Raw genomic sequence first — 19,557 nt, 5'->3', positions numbered from 1 at the left:
ATAGCTATTCATTTGCCTAAGCTGTCTCACATAAGTATCATTGAGGATAGTTATATTATTATGACTGCCGGGCATTAACCTCAGAAAGGCAGCATGGGCAGATTAATTCACTTGTGAATCATGCGTGAAGTGGTTATGTTACAATACGAATAATGATTGGCATTCACTTCTAAAAAGGAAATTCATCCCTCTGACATCATCTTAATGTGTAACATTTAGACAGGTCATCTTTAAATAAATCATACAAGTTCATTGCAGCCATGTACCTGCGAAAGACAGTACTGATCTTTGCTGTGAGTGATTTTTCTAAGGATTGATGTACTTCTTCAAAACAAAGATTAATATTGCTCACTATATACAGCGTTTATCCACTTGCATCTGTCATGTACCCAACCCAAACCTAACACCCTGACGTGCCGATGGGGCTTAGTTCATCAACGTTAGGAAATGATGAAAGCAAAAAAACAAGTTTTGCATTTTTTGCTGCATCCAAAACTGTGCATGCACAATAAGTAACATAAGGTGTATTTGTCTTCTCTCTCTCTCTGTCTCTCCGTCTCTCTCTCTCTCCCGCTGTCTCTCTCTCTCTCTCTCCCTCTCTCTATTTCCCTGTCTCTCTCTCTCACTCTCTACCCATTTTTCTCTCGCTCGCTTTCTCTCTCTCTCCCTCTATCTCTCCATCTCTCTCTCTCTCTCTCTCTCTCCATCTCCCTCTCTCTCCATCTCCCTCTCTCTCTCGCTCTCTCTCTCGCTCTCTCTCTCCATCTCTCTCTCTCTCTCTCTCTCCATCTGTCTCCATTTCTCTCTCTCTCTCTCCACCTCTCTCTCTCCATCTCTCTCTCTCTTTCGCTCTCTCTCGATCTCTCTCTCTCCATCTCTCTCTCTCTCTCTCCCTCTCTCTCTCTCTCTATCCCTCCATCTCTCTCTCTCTCTTTAACTCTCTCTCTCTCTCTCCATCTCTCTCTCTCTCTCTCTCTCTCTTGCAGCTGCAAATTGCAGAGCCAGATGGAGGTCTTACTCGGTTTGGTAGCAACTGAACACAGTGGCCCTCATTAGGACCCTGGCGGTAAGGGGTTTGCGCCAGCGTTAGCTGCGCCGACCCCTTACCGCCAACTACGAGTTCCCATAGCGCCATGGTCATTTTTACGCCCGCTTTTTGCGGGCGTAAAAATCCATGGCGCTATGGGACCTTGGTGTTAATTACGCCACCGTAATTTACGGTGGCGTAATTAACGCCTTCCCCACTCCCATTGAGCCCTATGGGGCCGAAATGGGAATGGGGAAGGGTAAATGGGTCAATGGGGACTTACCGCCCCGCCGACCTCGGAATGGGGCGGTAAGTCTGCCATCCGCCATGGCGTAAAGGGACTTTACGCCATGGCGGAAAAGTCCGCCGACGGCGGAAAAAATCCGCCAGGGTCCTAATGAGGGCCAGTATGTTTAATTTATTGTTTAAGCTACTTTATCCTTGGGGGAAGAATAACAGACCTTAATAACTCAAAATAAGACTACCATCAATGTGTTCATCAGATTTGACTTTTTTAATGTTATTTCTTCAAAGACCTGCTCCAGCCAGGCTCTAGTAAAACAGCATCACGTGTTATCTTGGGTCACATTCCCTTAAAGTGCCTGTCATTACCCAACTATAATCCTGGCGAGCATTTTGGGAACATCCAGGTCTAGTACGAACATTTTAAACTACAACAATGAATTTAATATGCAATTCTTATGAAGCATGAATACAAATTGTTGAAATATAACTTGATGCAACAACAAGCAAATGAAATCAAATAAGCCGAATAAACATTAGAAATGGGAAATTGATAACACTGGGTCGTAAGGGCCTTATTGGAATATAGGTATAAGGCAGTGAAACATTTGATGATTCAAACAAGCAACCACTAGCGATGAAATCCAGGGGCCAAACAGAACCGTGGCAAAGAAATGCAGAAGAAGTCTATATTTCCAGCACGCGGAGTAAGAAACTGAACACTAATTCAGGTAGGAGATTGCAGTCATTTGCTGCAGGCGCTTACCCGTTTGGCCTGAGGTCTGGTAGCGCTCTATCCATCGGCAAGCGATCACTCAGGTAGGCATTGTAGCCATAGTACTGGAACTGTTTCAGCGCAATGCGTCTATTCTCAGGGCTGAGATCCTGGCCCCAGTGAGCAAAGAGCGAGGAATCGGTGAACGCTTCGGCCGCATTCTCTTCAGGCTTGGGCGGAGCTTCTAGAATGGAAAGAAAAATCAACAGAAGTAACTTAGAGTTGATATCATATCTGTCATATTTCAAAGCAATGAAAACCTAGAGTCAGAAAGTTAACAGCTGAGTTTGAAATATCATTATTCTCACACTCGTTATTTGGGCTGTGGAGGCAACGTTATTGGTTCTCCAGATTCAATCTGGGACATTGATGGTGTCCTCAACACCACTACAATGAAAGCCATCGGTGCCTCAGCACATTTATGAAATCAATTGTCAAAAGGAGGAGGTAATGAGGGAAAGGCCCAGAGAGCTAGATGCTTAGAAGGACATCAGCTAAAGAGTGCCATGAAGAAAGGTGCTTTTGATTATGAGCAAAACCGTTTTTAATCTCTTTTTGAAGAACTTTTCCAATGTTGGTATATTCTGGAATTCGTTTCAAAATGTAGTTTTATTTGTTTTATGGCACTATTAGCAGACTTCAGAGATATATACAGACCATTGTACCTTTTCAGTTTTCTGCCCTGTGCATTCTGGGGTGAGGGGTAGTTGGTTACCTCCCCCTCCCACCCCCACAACTCCCCCCCATGACAAGTACTGCTTCACACAGCAAAGGGCTGTTATCGCAAGGGATAAAACAAGAGCCAGGGCCACTTGGCATGCATGCAAACCACGCGTGCCCTTTCTGTGATACATTTTACATGTAATGTTTCATGCTGTTCTACTGCATCAGCCCATTGCCCTGTTTTTTGTTATCATTGACAATGAAGGCTCATCTGTGGTCTCTCATGGTCTTTCATGCCTGGACATGGTTTGTGCATGCTATGTACAGCTTCTTCTCTCTCAGCATCTTGAAGCAGCTTTTCCCAAAATCTGGCTTATGAACCGCTAGGTACCCCGGGGGCGATTTTATTTTCTCCTCAGAGATGTTCTTTCACTCCGAATACCTCACACACGTTTGCAGTGCCTCCTGGTAAGATACTGGTAACGCTGACATTCAGAACAGTGAAATGCCGCTCTGTTGTTATGAAGTGGGAGAACGGAACAAAAGGCTCCCACCAATCCCCTCACACCCCTGGCCTAGAGGATCACGGCCCAGGCACCCGCCACGAGAGGAGTTTGCCCAGCTACCAGACGACCAAATACCCTGGTACAGGAGCATACGGATGTGCCCACCGGCCTGCCCACCCGCCTGCCCACCAGCCTGCCCTGCCCATGCCAACACCTGCGGCATGGATGGACTCGACTGAACCATCCAACACTAAATCAACACATCGTTAGAGATGCCATGACGACCTAGCCAACGGTCAGCACACCCATGCAAACATGCACACTGGACACTCCCACACCAATCCACACAAAGAACATATTCAGTGCTATGACGTAGGTGACGGACACACCCACTGATGCGCATCTTTATTATTTTTCACGTAGGCTTTTTTCAAATGCAGAAACGCAAGAAGCACAATGAACTCATCTAAAATGCTTGCTCACGGTTCTCCTAAACCCATGCATTACAATGAGAAATATAACGAAGACATGATACTGGGGATAAAGCAATATGATACCATAACCTAAAGCGCTGTGTATCAAACGGTTCCACCTATGCACCAGGCCCAAGTAGGCCGCAAGCAAGAGCTTCCATGAACATTGAATGAGCAAGAGTACAGTTGCTGACCCTGCAGAATGAGCCTGGCGAGAGCAGACAGTCAAGGGCACAATGTTGCAAACTCGCATGCCGCAAGCCGACGCCAAGGTCACACCTGCAAATTAAGCCAGGCACACAGTGGAAAATTCAATATTAATTGTGCAGAATTCTGCCTCAACCACGGTCTCACCTCACGTGATCAAGCCGAACCTGACAGGGTGCCAGGCCCAGGAGGAGGGAGGCGCCTGGATCCCACGTTTCAAGACACAGGCAGATACAATTAAGCGACTCAATGGACATCTGCGGCGGTGGGAGTAGTCTGCCTTCCAGCATATGAATAAATCCTCACATTGTCTGCACATACCCATAGTGATACATTGTTGCAAATGACAGGTGCACCGCGAGCTGGGAACAGCGATGGTCCCAGACTGGGGGGCTCGCAAGTGGACCAATCAGAACATGGGGCTCTTATCACTGACGCCATTAACATTAGCCAATCCTCAGGGGTCTTCATGTAACAATTTTCATGTATCAAATTGAAGGGACAACCCAAGTATACCACCTGACTAACCCTCGACCACTAATAACGCTCTCTATACGTATGCTATACTAACCCTACCACTCGAGGAGCCAATCCAGAGTGGCGATAGGTTTTTTGCTAACTTTCCCAGGTGACGCAAATAGCGCGTCATACTAAGGTAAAAAGGGCCTGCGAGCCCCACGATTAGAGAGAGAGTGTCAGGACGGACGCGTACGATCCTTGACCCATCCCTGCCGTTTTGTTTAATAAACAGCAGAATCACCTTGCTTCTTGCGTGTGTCTCATACTCATTTTTTGGGATATACGGGAGGAGTTGGGGCCTCCCTGCCCGGAGGTCCGCAGACGGCCCAGCCGACTCTGGGAGAATTTCCCCCCGACAAGTTGGAGGCACTGCTGAGATCTGTTTGAGGTCTGCTTTTTATTTTATTTTTCCGAGTACTCCCGTTGCGAGGAGGCCCGGCGGCGCGGCCCCCTCTGCCGCTGCCCCCTTTTGAGGACTACAGGACCATCGCGGAACTGCGAGAAGACCGGACAGTGCAATCCGGATATTGGCCTTCGGGAGCCGGTTGAGAAGTATCCCGCCCGCGGTTGGCGAGTGTCCAGACGTGGTCCAGACGAGGGGAGGTGGCGAGCCGCTTGGAGGGGTGCACGCAGTCGAGCGGCCCCGCATCAAGAGAACTTGGTGAGTATGCCACGCACAACAAGCAATGTGAAATTGTGAGGGAGGGGGGAGGAATTGAATATGGGAGGCGGGAGGTGTTACACAGGTGCGCGGCGAAGGTTTGATAAATTAGTGTTGACGGTGCAATGAATGGTAGCTGGACAAGTGCGAGAGCAGTCCGCTACGTTACGGAAGAGAAGGGGGTGGAGCATGAAAAGATCACGTGCGGCCGCTCGTAGACACTGATTGGCTTAGGTCGCGACCACGTGTAAGGGTGTGTGTGTGTGCGATTTCCTACGATTTGGTAATTATTGATCAATGAGTAGATGAGGATCCCTATTGATCGAGCAGGAAACTCGATAGATAGATGACGTTTCCCTGTAGACGGTAGCTAGCTGGTTGCCTAATACGGAAGATAATTGGCTGGTTAAGCCCTCCTGTCGAGGGGCGTATCACACGCGAGGCGACGCAGTGTGCGCAGTCCGATTATATTGTTGATTACCTTGTTCCATGCGTGAGAGGTAGACAGCTGTGGGGTTAACGGGGGTAGATTGCAAGCGTATTTTGAACTTTTAAAAAAAACATATGAAGAACTTACCAGTAGTTTGAAGAGATCGATGACGTCACCAGTAGGGCTTTCATAGGATATCTCGAACACAAGGCATCTTTCTTTCTGAGAGTGGTGGGGAAGAGAATTATGGTAAGGGAGTGGAAACGGAGGTAAACGGTAACGAGTTGATCGGGGGGAAGGTGAAAAGGGGGACGTGGCTGCGCACGGAGAACGCCGGCCACGGCAAGTGAAGAAAGGGGAGGAGGAGTAAGAGAAAGTGGGACGGCTGTATAAGAACGTCACAAGGGGCACGCAGCCGCAGGGGGCTACGTGCGCCTCGGCCACAGGGGGCCGTAAAGGTGTTCGGTAAAGGAAGAAAAGAAAGAAAAGAATATACAAATGTAAATGCTATATTTTACTAATTTTCCTTAGCGGACTATCGCAAGTCCCCAAACTTACGGGGCCAGGTAAAGATCTAAGGCTGTATAGTGTAAACTGTTAGCAAGATAACCGCTACCAAATAGGGGAAGGATAACAAGTGAAGCGCTACTATGTCATACGGGGCAGGATCGGGAGGGTGGGGGAACACCCTCACTACCCCGCTACAGCACATATGTAAAACACTGTCACCCCATAGGGAGAAACTGATCAAGTATAGCATAGAATGGACACAGGGGACGGACAACAAAATGACGACACCATGGCCGCCTAATGGCAGTTTCGATCCATATACCCAACATTCACTATTAAACCATCTGCATAACACATACAAGGGGAAGAAGTTGATGCACCACGTGGAGGTGTTTAACTTATGGAGGATGTTCCAAGGGTCCCGACCAGGACCAAACGGAATGTTTATTATGGGGGAACCAACGGAAGAAGAGAAGATTAAGGAGGAAGGAGAGAATGGGGAAAAAGAGAGTGAAGGCACACAGAACACGGGGAACGGAGAAGAGGGAGGAGAGAAGAGTAACAACATAAACGAAAAGGAAATAAAAAAGGAACAAAGCGACGATATACCCCTAGCGAAGGTAGCAAAAAAGGAGGAAGAGGGGTTATATCCTTTAACAGAACTACGAGACATGGTTCAATTAAGGGCGGCTGAGGGGTACTCGAATCCGGCATACAGCCCGCCACCATATACAGCCACAGGTAGCCACACAGGAAGGGAGCAGAGTAGCACGACGGGATCAGCTCGCACGAAAATGCCCGCAGGGGAAGGGGGGATTGGCGAAGAGCAGATCGCAGGAATAGGACAGGATGAGTGGGTAGCTGCGCAGGTATTATTACAATTACGAGGTTCATTAACAGAAGAAGAGGAGGAGGTAGTAAGGAAAATGGACGAGGACAACACCAGGAAGAGTGAAAGGAAAGGGGAAGAGGGGAAAAGAAAGGGGGAAGAGCTGTTACGACAGAAGGAAGAGATTTTGGAAGAACGATTAGCAGAATTAAGGGATGAGCAGAATACACTGATCAAGCAGCTCGAGAGAGAGGAAAGAGAGAGAGCACGGGAAAGGAAATAAAGCAAGAATGAGCTGGACAAAATGAGGGAACGAACTGAGGAGAAAAAGAGAGAAGCAGAAAGGGTGAAGGCAGTAGCAGAAAGGGTATCCAGAGCAGCACTGCGTGACAAGAAAAGGGAGGAAGAAGAGAAAGAAAAGGAAATGGAAATATGGAGAAGGAGATTACTATCAGAAACGACAAGGAAATACGAAGAAGGAAGGATGATAGAGGGTATATTAGAGCGGGAAAGAGCGAGATGGGAAAGGAAGAAAGAAGAAGAAAGGATAATGGAAAAGATGAGTATTGAACTAATGGAGGAATTGAAAAAGAAAAGAGAGGAAATTGGTAGAGAAATAGCGGAGAAAAATGAAGGGGAAAGAGAAGAAAGGAGAGGGGGGAGTGAAGTAAGGAGGTATGTATACAGAGACACAGAAGTAGCAACAACATCAGCACAAAGGGGAGCAATTGGCAAAGAAGACAAGGGAGGAACGGATGTAATAGACTTAAAAACAGTAACGATTAGGGAGAAAAAGACAGACTGGGGGTTGCCATTAATGGAGGACTTTTGCAGTGAGGAAGGAGAAGGGATAGAGAAGGAAGGGAGAGACAGTGAAAGGGAAAGCTTAGATAAATTATACATCACCCGGACAAATGGAGAATCACCATGGATCTGCAGGAGAAAGAAAGACTGGAGGGAAGTGAGGAGGAAGAGCAAGGAATAGCGGAAAGGCAGACACAAGCAGCCACACCGTCACCATCCCGTCCCACATGCTCCACTACCTCACGCTCATTACGTGCAACATGCCCATCTAAACTCGCGCCCTTCCCACACGAACTGACACCCTATGCAGGCAGGCTTAGAGACCTCCCTGGACGCAGGCAGGGAGTACGAATACACACGCCCACATTAAATAAAGGAAATGATAAAAGAAAGGGAAGAGATGGAGGAGAAACAGTTACGAGCAGGGGAAATATGGACCCCATTGACGATGTAGAAGACAGGGAAGAAGAGGAGGGGTGCACGGATTCGATTGTGTGGGACCAAAAGGGCCGACCAGGACACAACCTAATGCCACTTCTGGAGAGGGGAGGGGTTAGACCACAATACGTCCCCTGGAAGCATGCAGACAAGGAAAATATAAAGTGCAGGCTCCCATCATTAAGTGGAGGTGCGGGTAAATGGATATATGAAATGGAAAAACACACCACAGGACAGAAATTGGCAGTGGGGGATGTAAAGGGCCTTCTAATATCAATATTAGGGGATGCAGCAGATGACATCTGGAAGAGAGCAGGCTTTCCCGGGGTCACAGTAACAAACACATCACACGATGGGACACCATTCGCAAACTGCTGACATGCATTATGGCAGGCGCTGAGGGTACAGTACCCAGACACATCAGACATAGGAGCAATTACCTCACGCAAGATGCGTGAGAACGAAGATCCTGTTGATTATATCCAGGAAATTCAAGAGAAGTGGCGCATGGAAACTAGAGAACAATGGGACAAGACACCAGCAATATTCTATCATATTCTAGTACAAGGGCTCCCAGAAGCAGTTCAGAAACAACTGAAGAAAGTAGTGGGGATGGAAGCAAAAGCATGGCCAGAAATACAACTGACAATAGTGCATCATTGTAGGACATGGCAAGAAAAAATGAAACAAAAAGAAGAGGATAGAAAAACGGAAGAGGCTAAATTAGTACAGAAAAAACTTACTAAATACACGATGGAAGGTGCACTAATAACTACACCTGCAACAATGACTCAAAGCCCCACACAAGTAGTGGCTGCACAAAACCCCTTCCAAATACAATCATCACAGACTGTAACACAACAGCTGCCGCCACTCCAACCATACACGAATAACATGGGAGGAGGATACTCAACGCCAGGAGCTGGGTATTATAATTACAACAGGGGAAGGGGAGGAATGATGAGGGGGAGAGGATACGGATATAACACACAACAGCAGGGGGGAGGACTCCGAAATTTCTACCCCACCGGGCAACCAGTATACCAGGACAACCCAGGAAGCTTTCCTTGGCAGAACAGGGAACCACCGGTGTGTTGGATTTGTGGCTTAGTAGGGCACATGTCACGCACGTGTAGAGTGAGACCAGGCACACCATCATGGAGTGAACAGGGGCAACAAGGGCCCACACAGGAACAGCAGGGCATCCAGCAACAGCAGACATTGCAACAGGGAAATGGGCAGCAACAACTAGTAACACAACAACAGCTACAGACATATTCATTGCCACAACAACAGGTAGCGATAACACAACAACCCCAAGTACAGCAAGTACAGCAACCTGCCCAAATCCAAGACCATAACATAACCTCTACCAATACACAACTACAGCAAACACAACTGGGAAGGGTGACGGTCCTGGGACACAACCCTTACACAGGAAGTGGTCAATCATTATACCCTCAATAATACAGCCCAAAGACGGCCTTGGTGTGTCCCATCCTGTCGGTAACACCTAATAGTGCGGAGGAACCACGCATAGAGGTAACGATAGGTGACACAAAATGATCATTCCTTGTTGACACCGGGGCGACCCGGTCTTGCATAAGGGAAGGTAAATTTAAGATGTCAGGTGAAGCCATGAACACCCAAGGATTTTCTGGGGCTAGGGGGTTGGTTCCCTTTACTGATAACATTCCCTTATCAATAGGGGATTATGACATGTCAGTCCCGCTTTTATATTCTAGGGCCTCACCAGTAAATATACTGGGGAGAGACATAATGAACAGGTTGAATATGACGATCTCCTTTACGGGGGACAGCATAATTTGCTCCACTCCAGGAATTAACATGCTCACTGCACGACAAATTATGCAAGCATACTGTGGACAGACAGTGATTAGGGCTGAGCCAGTAGATGGTGAACTGTTCAAGTACGGGACAGACATGGCATTTGCATGGATGCCAGGAATAGAAGGAAATATCTGGAGGAGGCCAGCAGCCTATTTGTTTAGACCAGAAACACCAGCCAATGAACCAGAAGGAAAGGTGATTTCAGTGAACATAGAGAGCATTATAGCAACTGCTGATTACATTGCAGTACATGCCCAAGACAGAGAAGGAAGAGCATGGAGGACAGTGATAGCACTAGCAGAGGGATGTAGACTCACCCAGGTGTCAGATGAGGAGCTCTTCTCAGAAGAAAAGGAAGAAGGTGAAATGGTGTTTATGATGAGTGTAGAAATATGGCTGAGAGTGAAGTACAAACAAGTGGCACAGAAAATTGCAATGGCACTTGAAGCACCCACATCCACCCCAGTTCCCTTCTTTGAGGAGGATATGGCAAAGGTACCAACATCATTATGGACTACTAGTCCCTATGACGTGAGGTGCATAAAAAGTATAGGGGGAGTAAGAATAACATTGAAAAAAGGTGCAATACTCCCCAGAGTGAAACAGTACCCACTATCAAAAGAGGCAGATGAGGGCATATATGAAACAATAACGGCCCTTATAAATAATGGCATATTGGTACCATCAGAATCACCATGTAACACAGCTGTATACCCAGTGCGCAAAGCTAAAGGGGGGTCTTGGCGCTTCATACAGGACCTCAGGCCCTTGAACAACATAGTGGAAGCAGAATACCCCATAGCAGCAAACCCGGCCACAATATTGTGCGGCATTCCAGCAGAGGCATCACGATTTACAGTGATAGACCTCAAAAATGCCTTTTTCTCAATACCCCTGCACCCAGACTCACAAGATCTGACAAGCTTCACGTACAGAAAAACAAAGTGGAAACACACCAGATTGCCACAAGGGTACTGCGAGTCACCCTCAATCTTCAACAGAGTAATACAGATGGACTTGGGTAACATTGAAGTGGAAAGCACAGTGTTGCAGTATGTTGATGACATAATAATTTGCAGCACAAACGAAAGAAGATGCAGATAGGACTCATTGAAGATGCTGACTATATTGGCTGAAAAGGGTTACAAGGTAGACAAGGAAAAGTTACAGTACTGTCAGGAACAGGTACTTTACATTGGTCAGCTCATATCCCAATACGGAAGAAAGATTGCACCACAAAGAGCACAGGCCATTTCAAAAACGCCACTGCCCCAAACAGTGAGGGAACTACAGCAGTTCCTGGGACTGTGCAACTACTGTAGAGCCTGGGTATTTGATTACAGCTCATACATAGGACCCCTACTTGAGGCGTTAAAAGAAGCTAACAAAGGGGAGAAAAGGTTGGGGTGGACAATGGAAATGAAAGAGGCTTTTGATGAACTGAAAGATGCAATATCAACTGCTCCGGTACTGGCCACCCCAGATTATGAACGACAATTCTTTATATTTTCACATTGCGACTCAGCAGTAATGAAAGCAGTGTTGGCTCAAAAAACAAGCATGGGCTACAAACCAGTAGCGTTTTACAGTGGTCACTTGGATCCTGTGATGTTAGGACATTTCCCTTGCGAACAAGGTCTCGCCGCAGCTGCCTTTGCGGTAGAGAAAGCATCAGCAATAACAATGGGGTGCCCAACCACACTATTTGTGGAACATGCACTATTTGCAATATTGAACAAGCCTAAGTCCACACTAACCACGCAGAGGGCGTCAGGTTATGAGATCATCTTATCTAGACCAGAACTATCAATTGTTAGATGTAGCACGGTTAACCCTGCAAGGTTTATAGCAGAAGTAATTGAGGAAGGAGATTATGCACACGATTGCACGCAGACTACCGAAATGTACTCATGTACTAGAAACGTTGAAGAGAACGCACTAGATGGAGGTGAGCTCTTGTTCATTGATGGGTCATCAACAATAGACCAAAGTGATGGAATAAGGAGAACTGGGGCAGCAGTGGTAAAAATGACAGAGGAACCGGTGTGTGTGGCGATGAAATGCGTACAATTACCACAGCATTACTCTGCTCAAGCAGCTGAGTTGTTGCACTGATCTTGGCATTGAAGGAAAGCTTTGACAAACGAGTGACTTTATATTCTGACAGCGCATATGTCACGTCTACTGTCCACTCAGGGTTGTCCAAATGGAGGAGAAGAGGGTTTAGGAGAGCTGACGGCACCACAGTGCAACATGCTCTCTTGTTAGCTGAACTAATTGAAGTAATAAATGACCCCCAAGAATTAGCTTTGGTCAAATGCACCGCACACACTAATGGAGAAGATCATATCTCAAAAGGGAATGCAGCAGCAGACACACATGCGAAGTATGCTGCATATTTTGGTGCGATATGGAACCCCCCAGAGTCAGAGAGAGGGAGAGGGAGGGGAATAGCTAAGGAGATGTTGATAAGAGAAGGGTACACCCATCTCCCAGCCACACAGATAATGGAGCTACAAGCGGCTGCACCAATGGCAGAAAAAGAAATATGGGTAAAAGAGGAAGTACAATGTCACCAACTGACGCACTATGGCGCCAGGGTAACACTGGAAAGATGGTAATGCCATTGGCACTATTGAACACCGCCCTGAGCCAACTCCACCACCCAGCCCACACAGGCAAGGAAGTTATTGCAGCACGAATTAGGGAAGATTGGTTCTGTCCCGAGTTAAATTCCCATGTGACAAATTTTATCAGCAATTGTCTCACATGTCAACAGTTCACGGCCGGTCACACGCTGAAGGTGATAAAAGGTACTATACCCCGGCCAGAGGGACCCTTCCTGCACATCCATATTGACTATGTTGATATGATCAACGTATGTCAAGGAAATAGGTATATGATTGTAGTAGTATGCCCATTCTCCAGGTGGATTGAGGCAGGACCCTGCTCACACCCAGATGCATTCAGAGCAGCTACATTTCTAGTGAGGGAGGTTTTCCCCAGGTGGGGAGTGTGCGAGGTACTGCGGTCAGATAATGGCCCACATTTCGCTAATGAAATGTTCCAGCACATCACATCCTTACTGAACATCAAGCATAAATTTGCATGTGCATATCACCCGCAGGCCAACGGTGTATGCGAACGCCTGAATGGCCTACTGAAGGAGGCAATTGCAAAGATACAGCAAACAACAAAGAAGAGTTGGTTGTATTGCCTTCCGCTAGCCCTATTTGAGCTAAGGAATAGACCAGGCTCCGATCACCACCTCACCCCTCACGAGGTGGTGACTGGACGTCAAATGTGCCTTCCTCTAACGCCAACATCAAGAGCATTCACAGATTATGAAAACACAACAACTGTTCTTGGTGATGAAATGTACCAATATGTGTCTTCCTTGATTACTAGTGTAGTGTTTGTGTCTCAACAGCTCGAGCGCACGCGGGGCGGGTCTAAGAGTGATCAAGAAGAAGACGCGAATAAAGAATTGGAAAAGGGAAAACTGTGCAAAATTGCTAAAGGTGACCACGTACTACTCCGCAATTTCAACAGAAAGTGGAACAGCCCACGCTTCACTGGCCCCCACCTGGTAGAGGAAGTATCCACGAGAGCAGTAAAGTTACAGGACAAACGTGCCGGGAATCACCTATACGACGTAAAGATCTGCAAACTCCAGACCCGCCCTAGCGTCACCGACAGGGCCATTGGAAGAACAGCAACAGCGTCACCCACGGAGGAAGAGATTTCTACCACAGCTGACGACCTAAGTGTCTCCCTACCCTACCACCCCCCAGATTCCCCAGAGACAACTACTGAAATAGAGAAGGGTAATTCCCATACCGCCCACCCCATGGTCACACGATCAAAGAGTAAAGAGACTTCCGCCAGTTGAGCTCTAAACCCTCTGCCTATCGACGTCCTACCCACTGCAGTAATCACCCGACTGAAGGACATTATCTTGCACATATACACATGTAAACACTTGAATGTTCTCTTTTTTCTCTCGCACATGCAGGTACCGCGTATTATTGTACTGCTAAGAAAACAGATAACTAACAAGGTTCACTGCCCAGGAGTAGATGCTACCCTCAGACGATAACTACCCTGAAGAGCTATCACACCAATTTATCTATCACATAAAAAGGCCAAAGTACCTGAAAAGAAGGAGGGTACGTGTCTACTACACAGCATTTCTCTTGGCCATAGAACAATCAATGCCCCATCTTCACCAATACTTGCCTGTCCTAAGAGATAGATCGCTTAGATTGGCGTGGGAACAGCTCTTCGCCTGGGCACTGAACGACTACTTGATAGGGAGAGCTTGAAAACAACAACTAACACTAATAACAAGCATATTGAGAATTTTTCAGGCGGGCAACATTAACGTCGCAAGAATTAGCTGCCGGACTGCAGCAAGGTAAGAGCAAAATGCCGGTGAGACTAGCCTCTGTAATAAAGATTATAGGGATTTTGATGATCACCGGGTTCTTGACTGCCTCTGTATGGCAGAACAGTTATTCTATCAGTATTTTGGCTGTACCCAAACCTAATATACCCCCACCCACGGCTGCAACAGGTGTTACGTCAGGTGGTACTAGCAAAATTCCACACAAGGGAAATAGAGTTAAACGCAGCACATACTCAGATAATAAAGGTATTGACAACTACATACAAGATTCAGCACACGTCTCGAACAACATGTGGTACCAACACATGACTCAAATAGGTAAGCAGACAACAGAAGACAGCTGCTACGTCTGCTCATTGATCCCATACGCCATGAGCGCTTCTCGAACTTTCGTTGCCACGGAAATAGATGAAAAGACAGCACGATGTATAATATACTTGGCACTGTTCCAAACGAAAGGGAGATTTCAAGGGAACACGGTGCACCTGGTATGGAAAACGTGAGACACATACCCATACGAAAACAACTTCCTCAAGGTTTATTTGAGTTACCACAAGACCAGTTTGCATGCTGAAGCATTCAGATACATAACAAGTGGCCCTGAAAAAGGAGAAACAAAGAAAGTAACACTACAATACCTACCATGTGATTGGTACGCCACTGAAGTTCCTGGTAAACAAGGATGTTGGGAAAGACCACTGATAATAATAACAGGGAAGGTGTACCTGGACAACAAATGGGACATAGGAGTGGTTGGCAGCAACATGGGAGAGGATACTACAACTATTGTTGAACACAACAACAGATGTTGGACGACTTGGGTCAAGTACGTACCCATGCTAACGTGGATAGAGAAGGATGAAGACCCAATAACAATACTGCCGCTGTCTGCACCTAAGGTATGCTACCAACATAGAGGAGAAGTGGACGTGGGATACAACACCAACTGTGCAAGCGTGACAGAGTTACCTGAGGGGGGAGCAGGAACAGCAGTATTAATGAACCATTACTGGGCATGCGGAGACAAGGCCTACCACACACTGCCCCCTCTGTGGAATGGTATATGCACAATGGTACACGTTAATGTACCATCACTAGTGGTGCCCCAGAAACATGTGAATGTGGCGAACTTCCCTAAAATGGATGAAGGAAACAAGAGGAAGAAGAGATCTGTAGAACCTCAGAAGGGGCCAGAGAACCAAAACAACGGCAACAACACTGTCCTGAATAGAAAGAAAAGACAAGGAGAACCTCTGACAGGAAATTACCTATGGGGAAGGTCGGAAACAGCACTCACTTCAATCCCACCAGAACACAGACTATTCAGCAGAGCAGCAATGTTCTTCTCCTCAATAATACATCCGGGACTACAGGCTTACGCAAACGCAAAATGGCTCCAGATAACTCGATGGTAACTAATGATGACGATTAATTCTACAGTAAATGGATTCAACGCAATAAAAGAGGAACTGCGAGCAGTGAGGATGGTAGCACTACAGAACAGATATGTACTGGACCTCCTCACAGCAATGGAAGGAGGAGTTTGCGCAAAAATAGGACAATCATGCTGCACATTCATTCCTGCTAACGATGCTGACAATGGTACACTGACAGAAGCAGTATCACAATTGGCCCAGATGCACTCCAAAATGATGGATGAAAGTAAAGGTGTGAAAAAGGATGACAGCTGGTTTTCGCTATTATGGTCATGGATGCCATCTTGGCTGTCAGACGGACTGAAGATTATAGTTGGATGCATTATTTTGGCTGGAGCTGCACTGATCATAATAAGATTTTGGAAGGCCCAGAAGGCACGCACCACAGACGAAATGATCGAAATGGTTGGTATGCACCCCTTAATGCCAGCAGATGATGGCCAACACACAGGCACAATAATAAAAGAGAGAGAGAAATTGCGCAACCAGATCATCACCAACCACCTGGACCCACCATCTGTGAAGCTCGAAAACCCAAGAAACCCAAGGAGCTACATAAGGAAATGGGTATACTGCACACCTGGAGGAACCTGTGTATACATGTATTGGTCATTTGAAGAGCATGTTAACCACTTTGGACATTTGGGAGGAGTAACTAAAATATGGAGAGTGAGAGGAGATAAGGAAAAGGATATGTTTGTGGTCGACAAGTCGACCAGAGGGGGGACTGAAGTGGGAGAACGGAACAAAAGGCTCCCACTAATCCCCTCACACCCCTGGCCTAGAGGATCACAGCCCAGGCACCTGCCACGAGAGGAGTTTGCTCATCTATCAGACGACCAAATACCCTGGTACAGGAACATATGGATGTGCCCACCCGCCTGCCCACCAGCCTGCCTACCAGCCTGCCCTGCCCATGCCGACACCTGCGGCATGGATGGACTCGACTGAACCACCTAACACTAAATCAACACATCATTAGAGATGCCATGACGACCTAGCCAACGGTCAGCACACCCGTGCAAACATGCACACTGGACACTCCCACACCAATCCACACGAAGAACATATTCAGTGCTATGACGTAGGTGACGGACACACCCACTGACGCGCATCTTTATTATTTTTCACATAGGCTTTTTTCAAATGCAGAAACGCAAGAAGCACAATGAACTCATCTAAAATGCTTGCTCATGCTTCTCCTAAACCCATGCATTACAATGAGAAATATAACGAAGACATGATACTGGGGATAAAGCAATACGATACCATAACCTAAAGCGCTGTGTATCAAACGGTTCCACCTATGCGCCAGGCCCAAGTAGGCCGCAAGCAAGAGCTTCCATGAACATTGAATGAGCAAGAGTACAGTTGCTGACCCTGCAGAATGAGCCTGGCGAGAGCAGACAGTCAAGGGCACAATGTTGCAAACTCGCATGCCGCAAGCCGACGCCAAGGTCACACCTGCAAATTAAGCCAGGCACACAGTGGAAAATGCAATATTAATTGCGCAGAATTCTGCCTCAAACACGGTCTCACCTCACGTGACCAAGCCGAACCTGACAGGGTGCCAGGCCCAGGAGGAGGGAGGCGCCTGGATCCCACGTTTCAAGACACAGGCAGATACAATTAAGCGACTCAATGGACATCTGCGGCGGTGGGAGTAGTCTGCCTTCCAGCATATGAATAAATCCTCACATTGTCTGCACATACCCATAGTGATACATTGTTGCAAATGACAGGTGCACCGCGAGCTGGGAACAGCGATGGTCCCAGACTGGGGGGCTCGCGAGTGGACCAATCAGAACATGGGGCTCTTATCACTGATGCCATTAACATTAGCCAATCCTCAGGGGTCTTCATGTAACAATTTTCATGTATCAAATTGAAGGGACAACCCAAGTATACCACCTGACTAACCCTCGACCACTAATAATGCTCTCTATACGTATGCTATACTAACCCTACCACTCGAGGAGCCAATCCAGAGTGGCGATAGGTTTTTTGCTAACTTTCCCAGGTGACGCAAATAGCGCGTCATACTAAGGTAAAAAGGGCCTGCGAGCCCCACGATTAGAGAGAGAGTGTCAGGACGGACGAGTACGATCCTTGACCCATCCCTGCCGTTTTGTTTAATAAACAGCAGAATCACCTTGCTTCTTGCGTGTGTCTCATACTCATTTTCCCAATTCCCCCTAGAAAATAATCTGCCAGGAACAAGGGAAGCCACGCTCACGTTATCGCTAAGGGGTTCTCCCGAATCAGAAGGGCTGTCCTGCCCACCATTTTATGGTCCAGTGGGGGATACTGCAGGTATGGTTGCCCACTTAAAATAATAAATGAAGATGGTCACACTGTTCACTGAATGGTCATGATTGCCCAATATGTGGATCCTGCTGCAATGTACCCGAATGCCGTGGCAAATCCAGCAGGGGCATGCACACCCACAGCACCAGGGTGCACAGAAGAGAAAACCAAGCTGCGGGCAAGGAAAGCCTTTACCCCACATCCAACCGACTGCAGGGCGTTCACACACAATCAAGTGAAGTTTGAGCAAAGTTAAAAGGGGTCAAATGGGAATGGTGTAAACAACTTTCCCCCATACAAATTCAATAGTTACAACAAGTCATTTGATACAATTAAACTATGTACAGAAATAAAGTTCTAGTATAGCACCGTTCATTTCATGATGTACATCAATGTTCCAATCTCTTTAAATACAGGATCCATGATCATGAAAACCCAGTAAGATACACATGTCCTAGAAATGTTGATTTGTTACAGCTACAGAACATTTTATTTGCCTGTGGAAATAGGCTACTAAGACACATTTATCACTATTCATATTATAATTGTAATGGTTGGTCAACCTGGAGACAAAGTTAAATCAAAGCAGTGCTTTGACACTATACTTCTCATGTTCCTGTGCACCATCTGGGTCTCATATTGAGTGCTCTTATTTGCTCCCAAAGGGTCATTTTATGCAATGTTTCCCTTAATGTGTCTCTCCTGGGTGTCCAGTCCAGGCATCTACAGCCAAAGGCAGGAAAGTGCAAATCTCTGTTTGTCCCTGTGAGGGCCAGAAAATGCCTAGGGGCCGGGGATCCGCTCATGCCAGGACTTTGCTCTGCTTGCCCTGTGTTCCACAAAAGGACTTTTCAACCCTGTGACTCCATTAACTGTGGAGCCGATGCTACCACGAAAAACAAAGGAGCATTCATGTTCTTAGCTGTAAACTGTTGTTTGGTTAAGTGTAGCACCATTCTAGCCCAACTCAGAATTTACACTTGCTCCTTCCAAGCAACCTTTCCCTCCTTCCCTTTTCTCTCACCCACCTACCCTCTCTCTCTTGGGCTGCTCCCTACCTCCATTGCCCTATTTCTTCCAGCCTCCATCATGCATAATTAGTTCAGTTCCATTCCTCCTTGTACTCTTCTCTGAGCCTGGGTGAATAAATGTGTCTGAACCCTGAAACACCTGCTTCTCACTAGATTCCGGTTCAACCAAACTTTTTTGAGACAGGTTTGGGTTTAATTAATTTTGCATAAACATTGGGTTGAAGAGATCAGATCATTTTCTGCCGGCACTTGCTCAAAGCAGGCAAATTATAAAGTTGATGGAATAAGTCAGAAAGTCTGACCTTTCCTGGCTGTGATGTTCTCAAAGAAAGTATAAAAATGACTAAGGGCCTCATTATAACCTTGGCGCTCCCGTAATGAAGGGGGCCGGTACGGGAGCGCTGATTGCGAGGTTCCCTTTGCGGGACCCGGATCAGAC

General features: G+C 46.8%; 1 protein-coding gene across 2 annotated transcripts in view; it reads right to left on the bottom strand.

Annotated features, from left to right (window-relative positions):
• The window catches only part of GALNT18 (polypeptide N-acetylgalactosaminyltransferase 18), a 2,649,737-nt gene that overhangs the window by 1,637,858 nt on the left and 992,322 nt on the right, over positions 1-19,557 (bottom strand). For both annotated transcript variants that reach the window (XM_069623645.1, XM_069623646.1), the window contains one exon: positions 2,037-2,229. In XM_069623645.1, coding sequence (XP_069479746.1) covers positions 2,037-2,229 — 193 coding nt within the window. The remainder of the gene's footprint in view (positions 1-2,036; positions 2,230-19,557) is intronic.

Source organism: Ambystoma mexicanum, chromosome 11, assembly GCF_040938575.1.
Source record: "Ambystoma mexicanum isolate Mex_15411 chromosome 11, UKY_AmexF1_1, whole genome shotgun sequence".
NCBI classification, from domain to species: Eukaryota; Metazoa; Chordata; class Amphibia; order Caudata; family Ambystomatidae; genus Ambystoma; species Ambystoma mexicanum.
The sequence above is the reverse complement of the archived record's forward strand: the minus strand, read 5'-3'. Positions and strand labels throughout refer to the sequence as shown.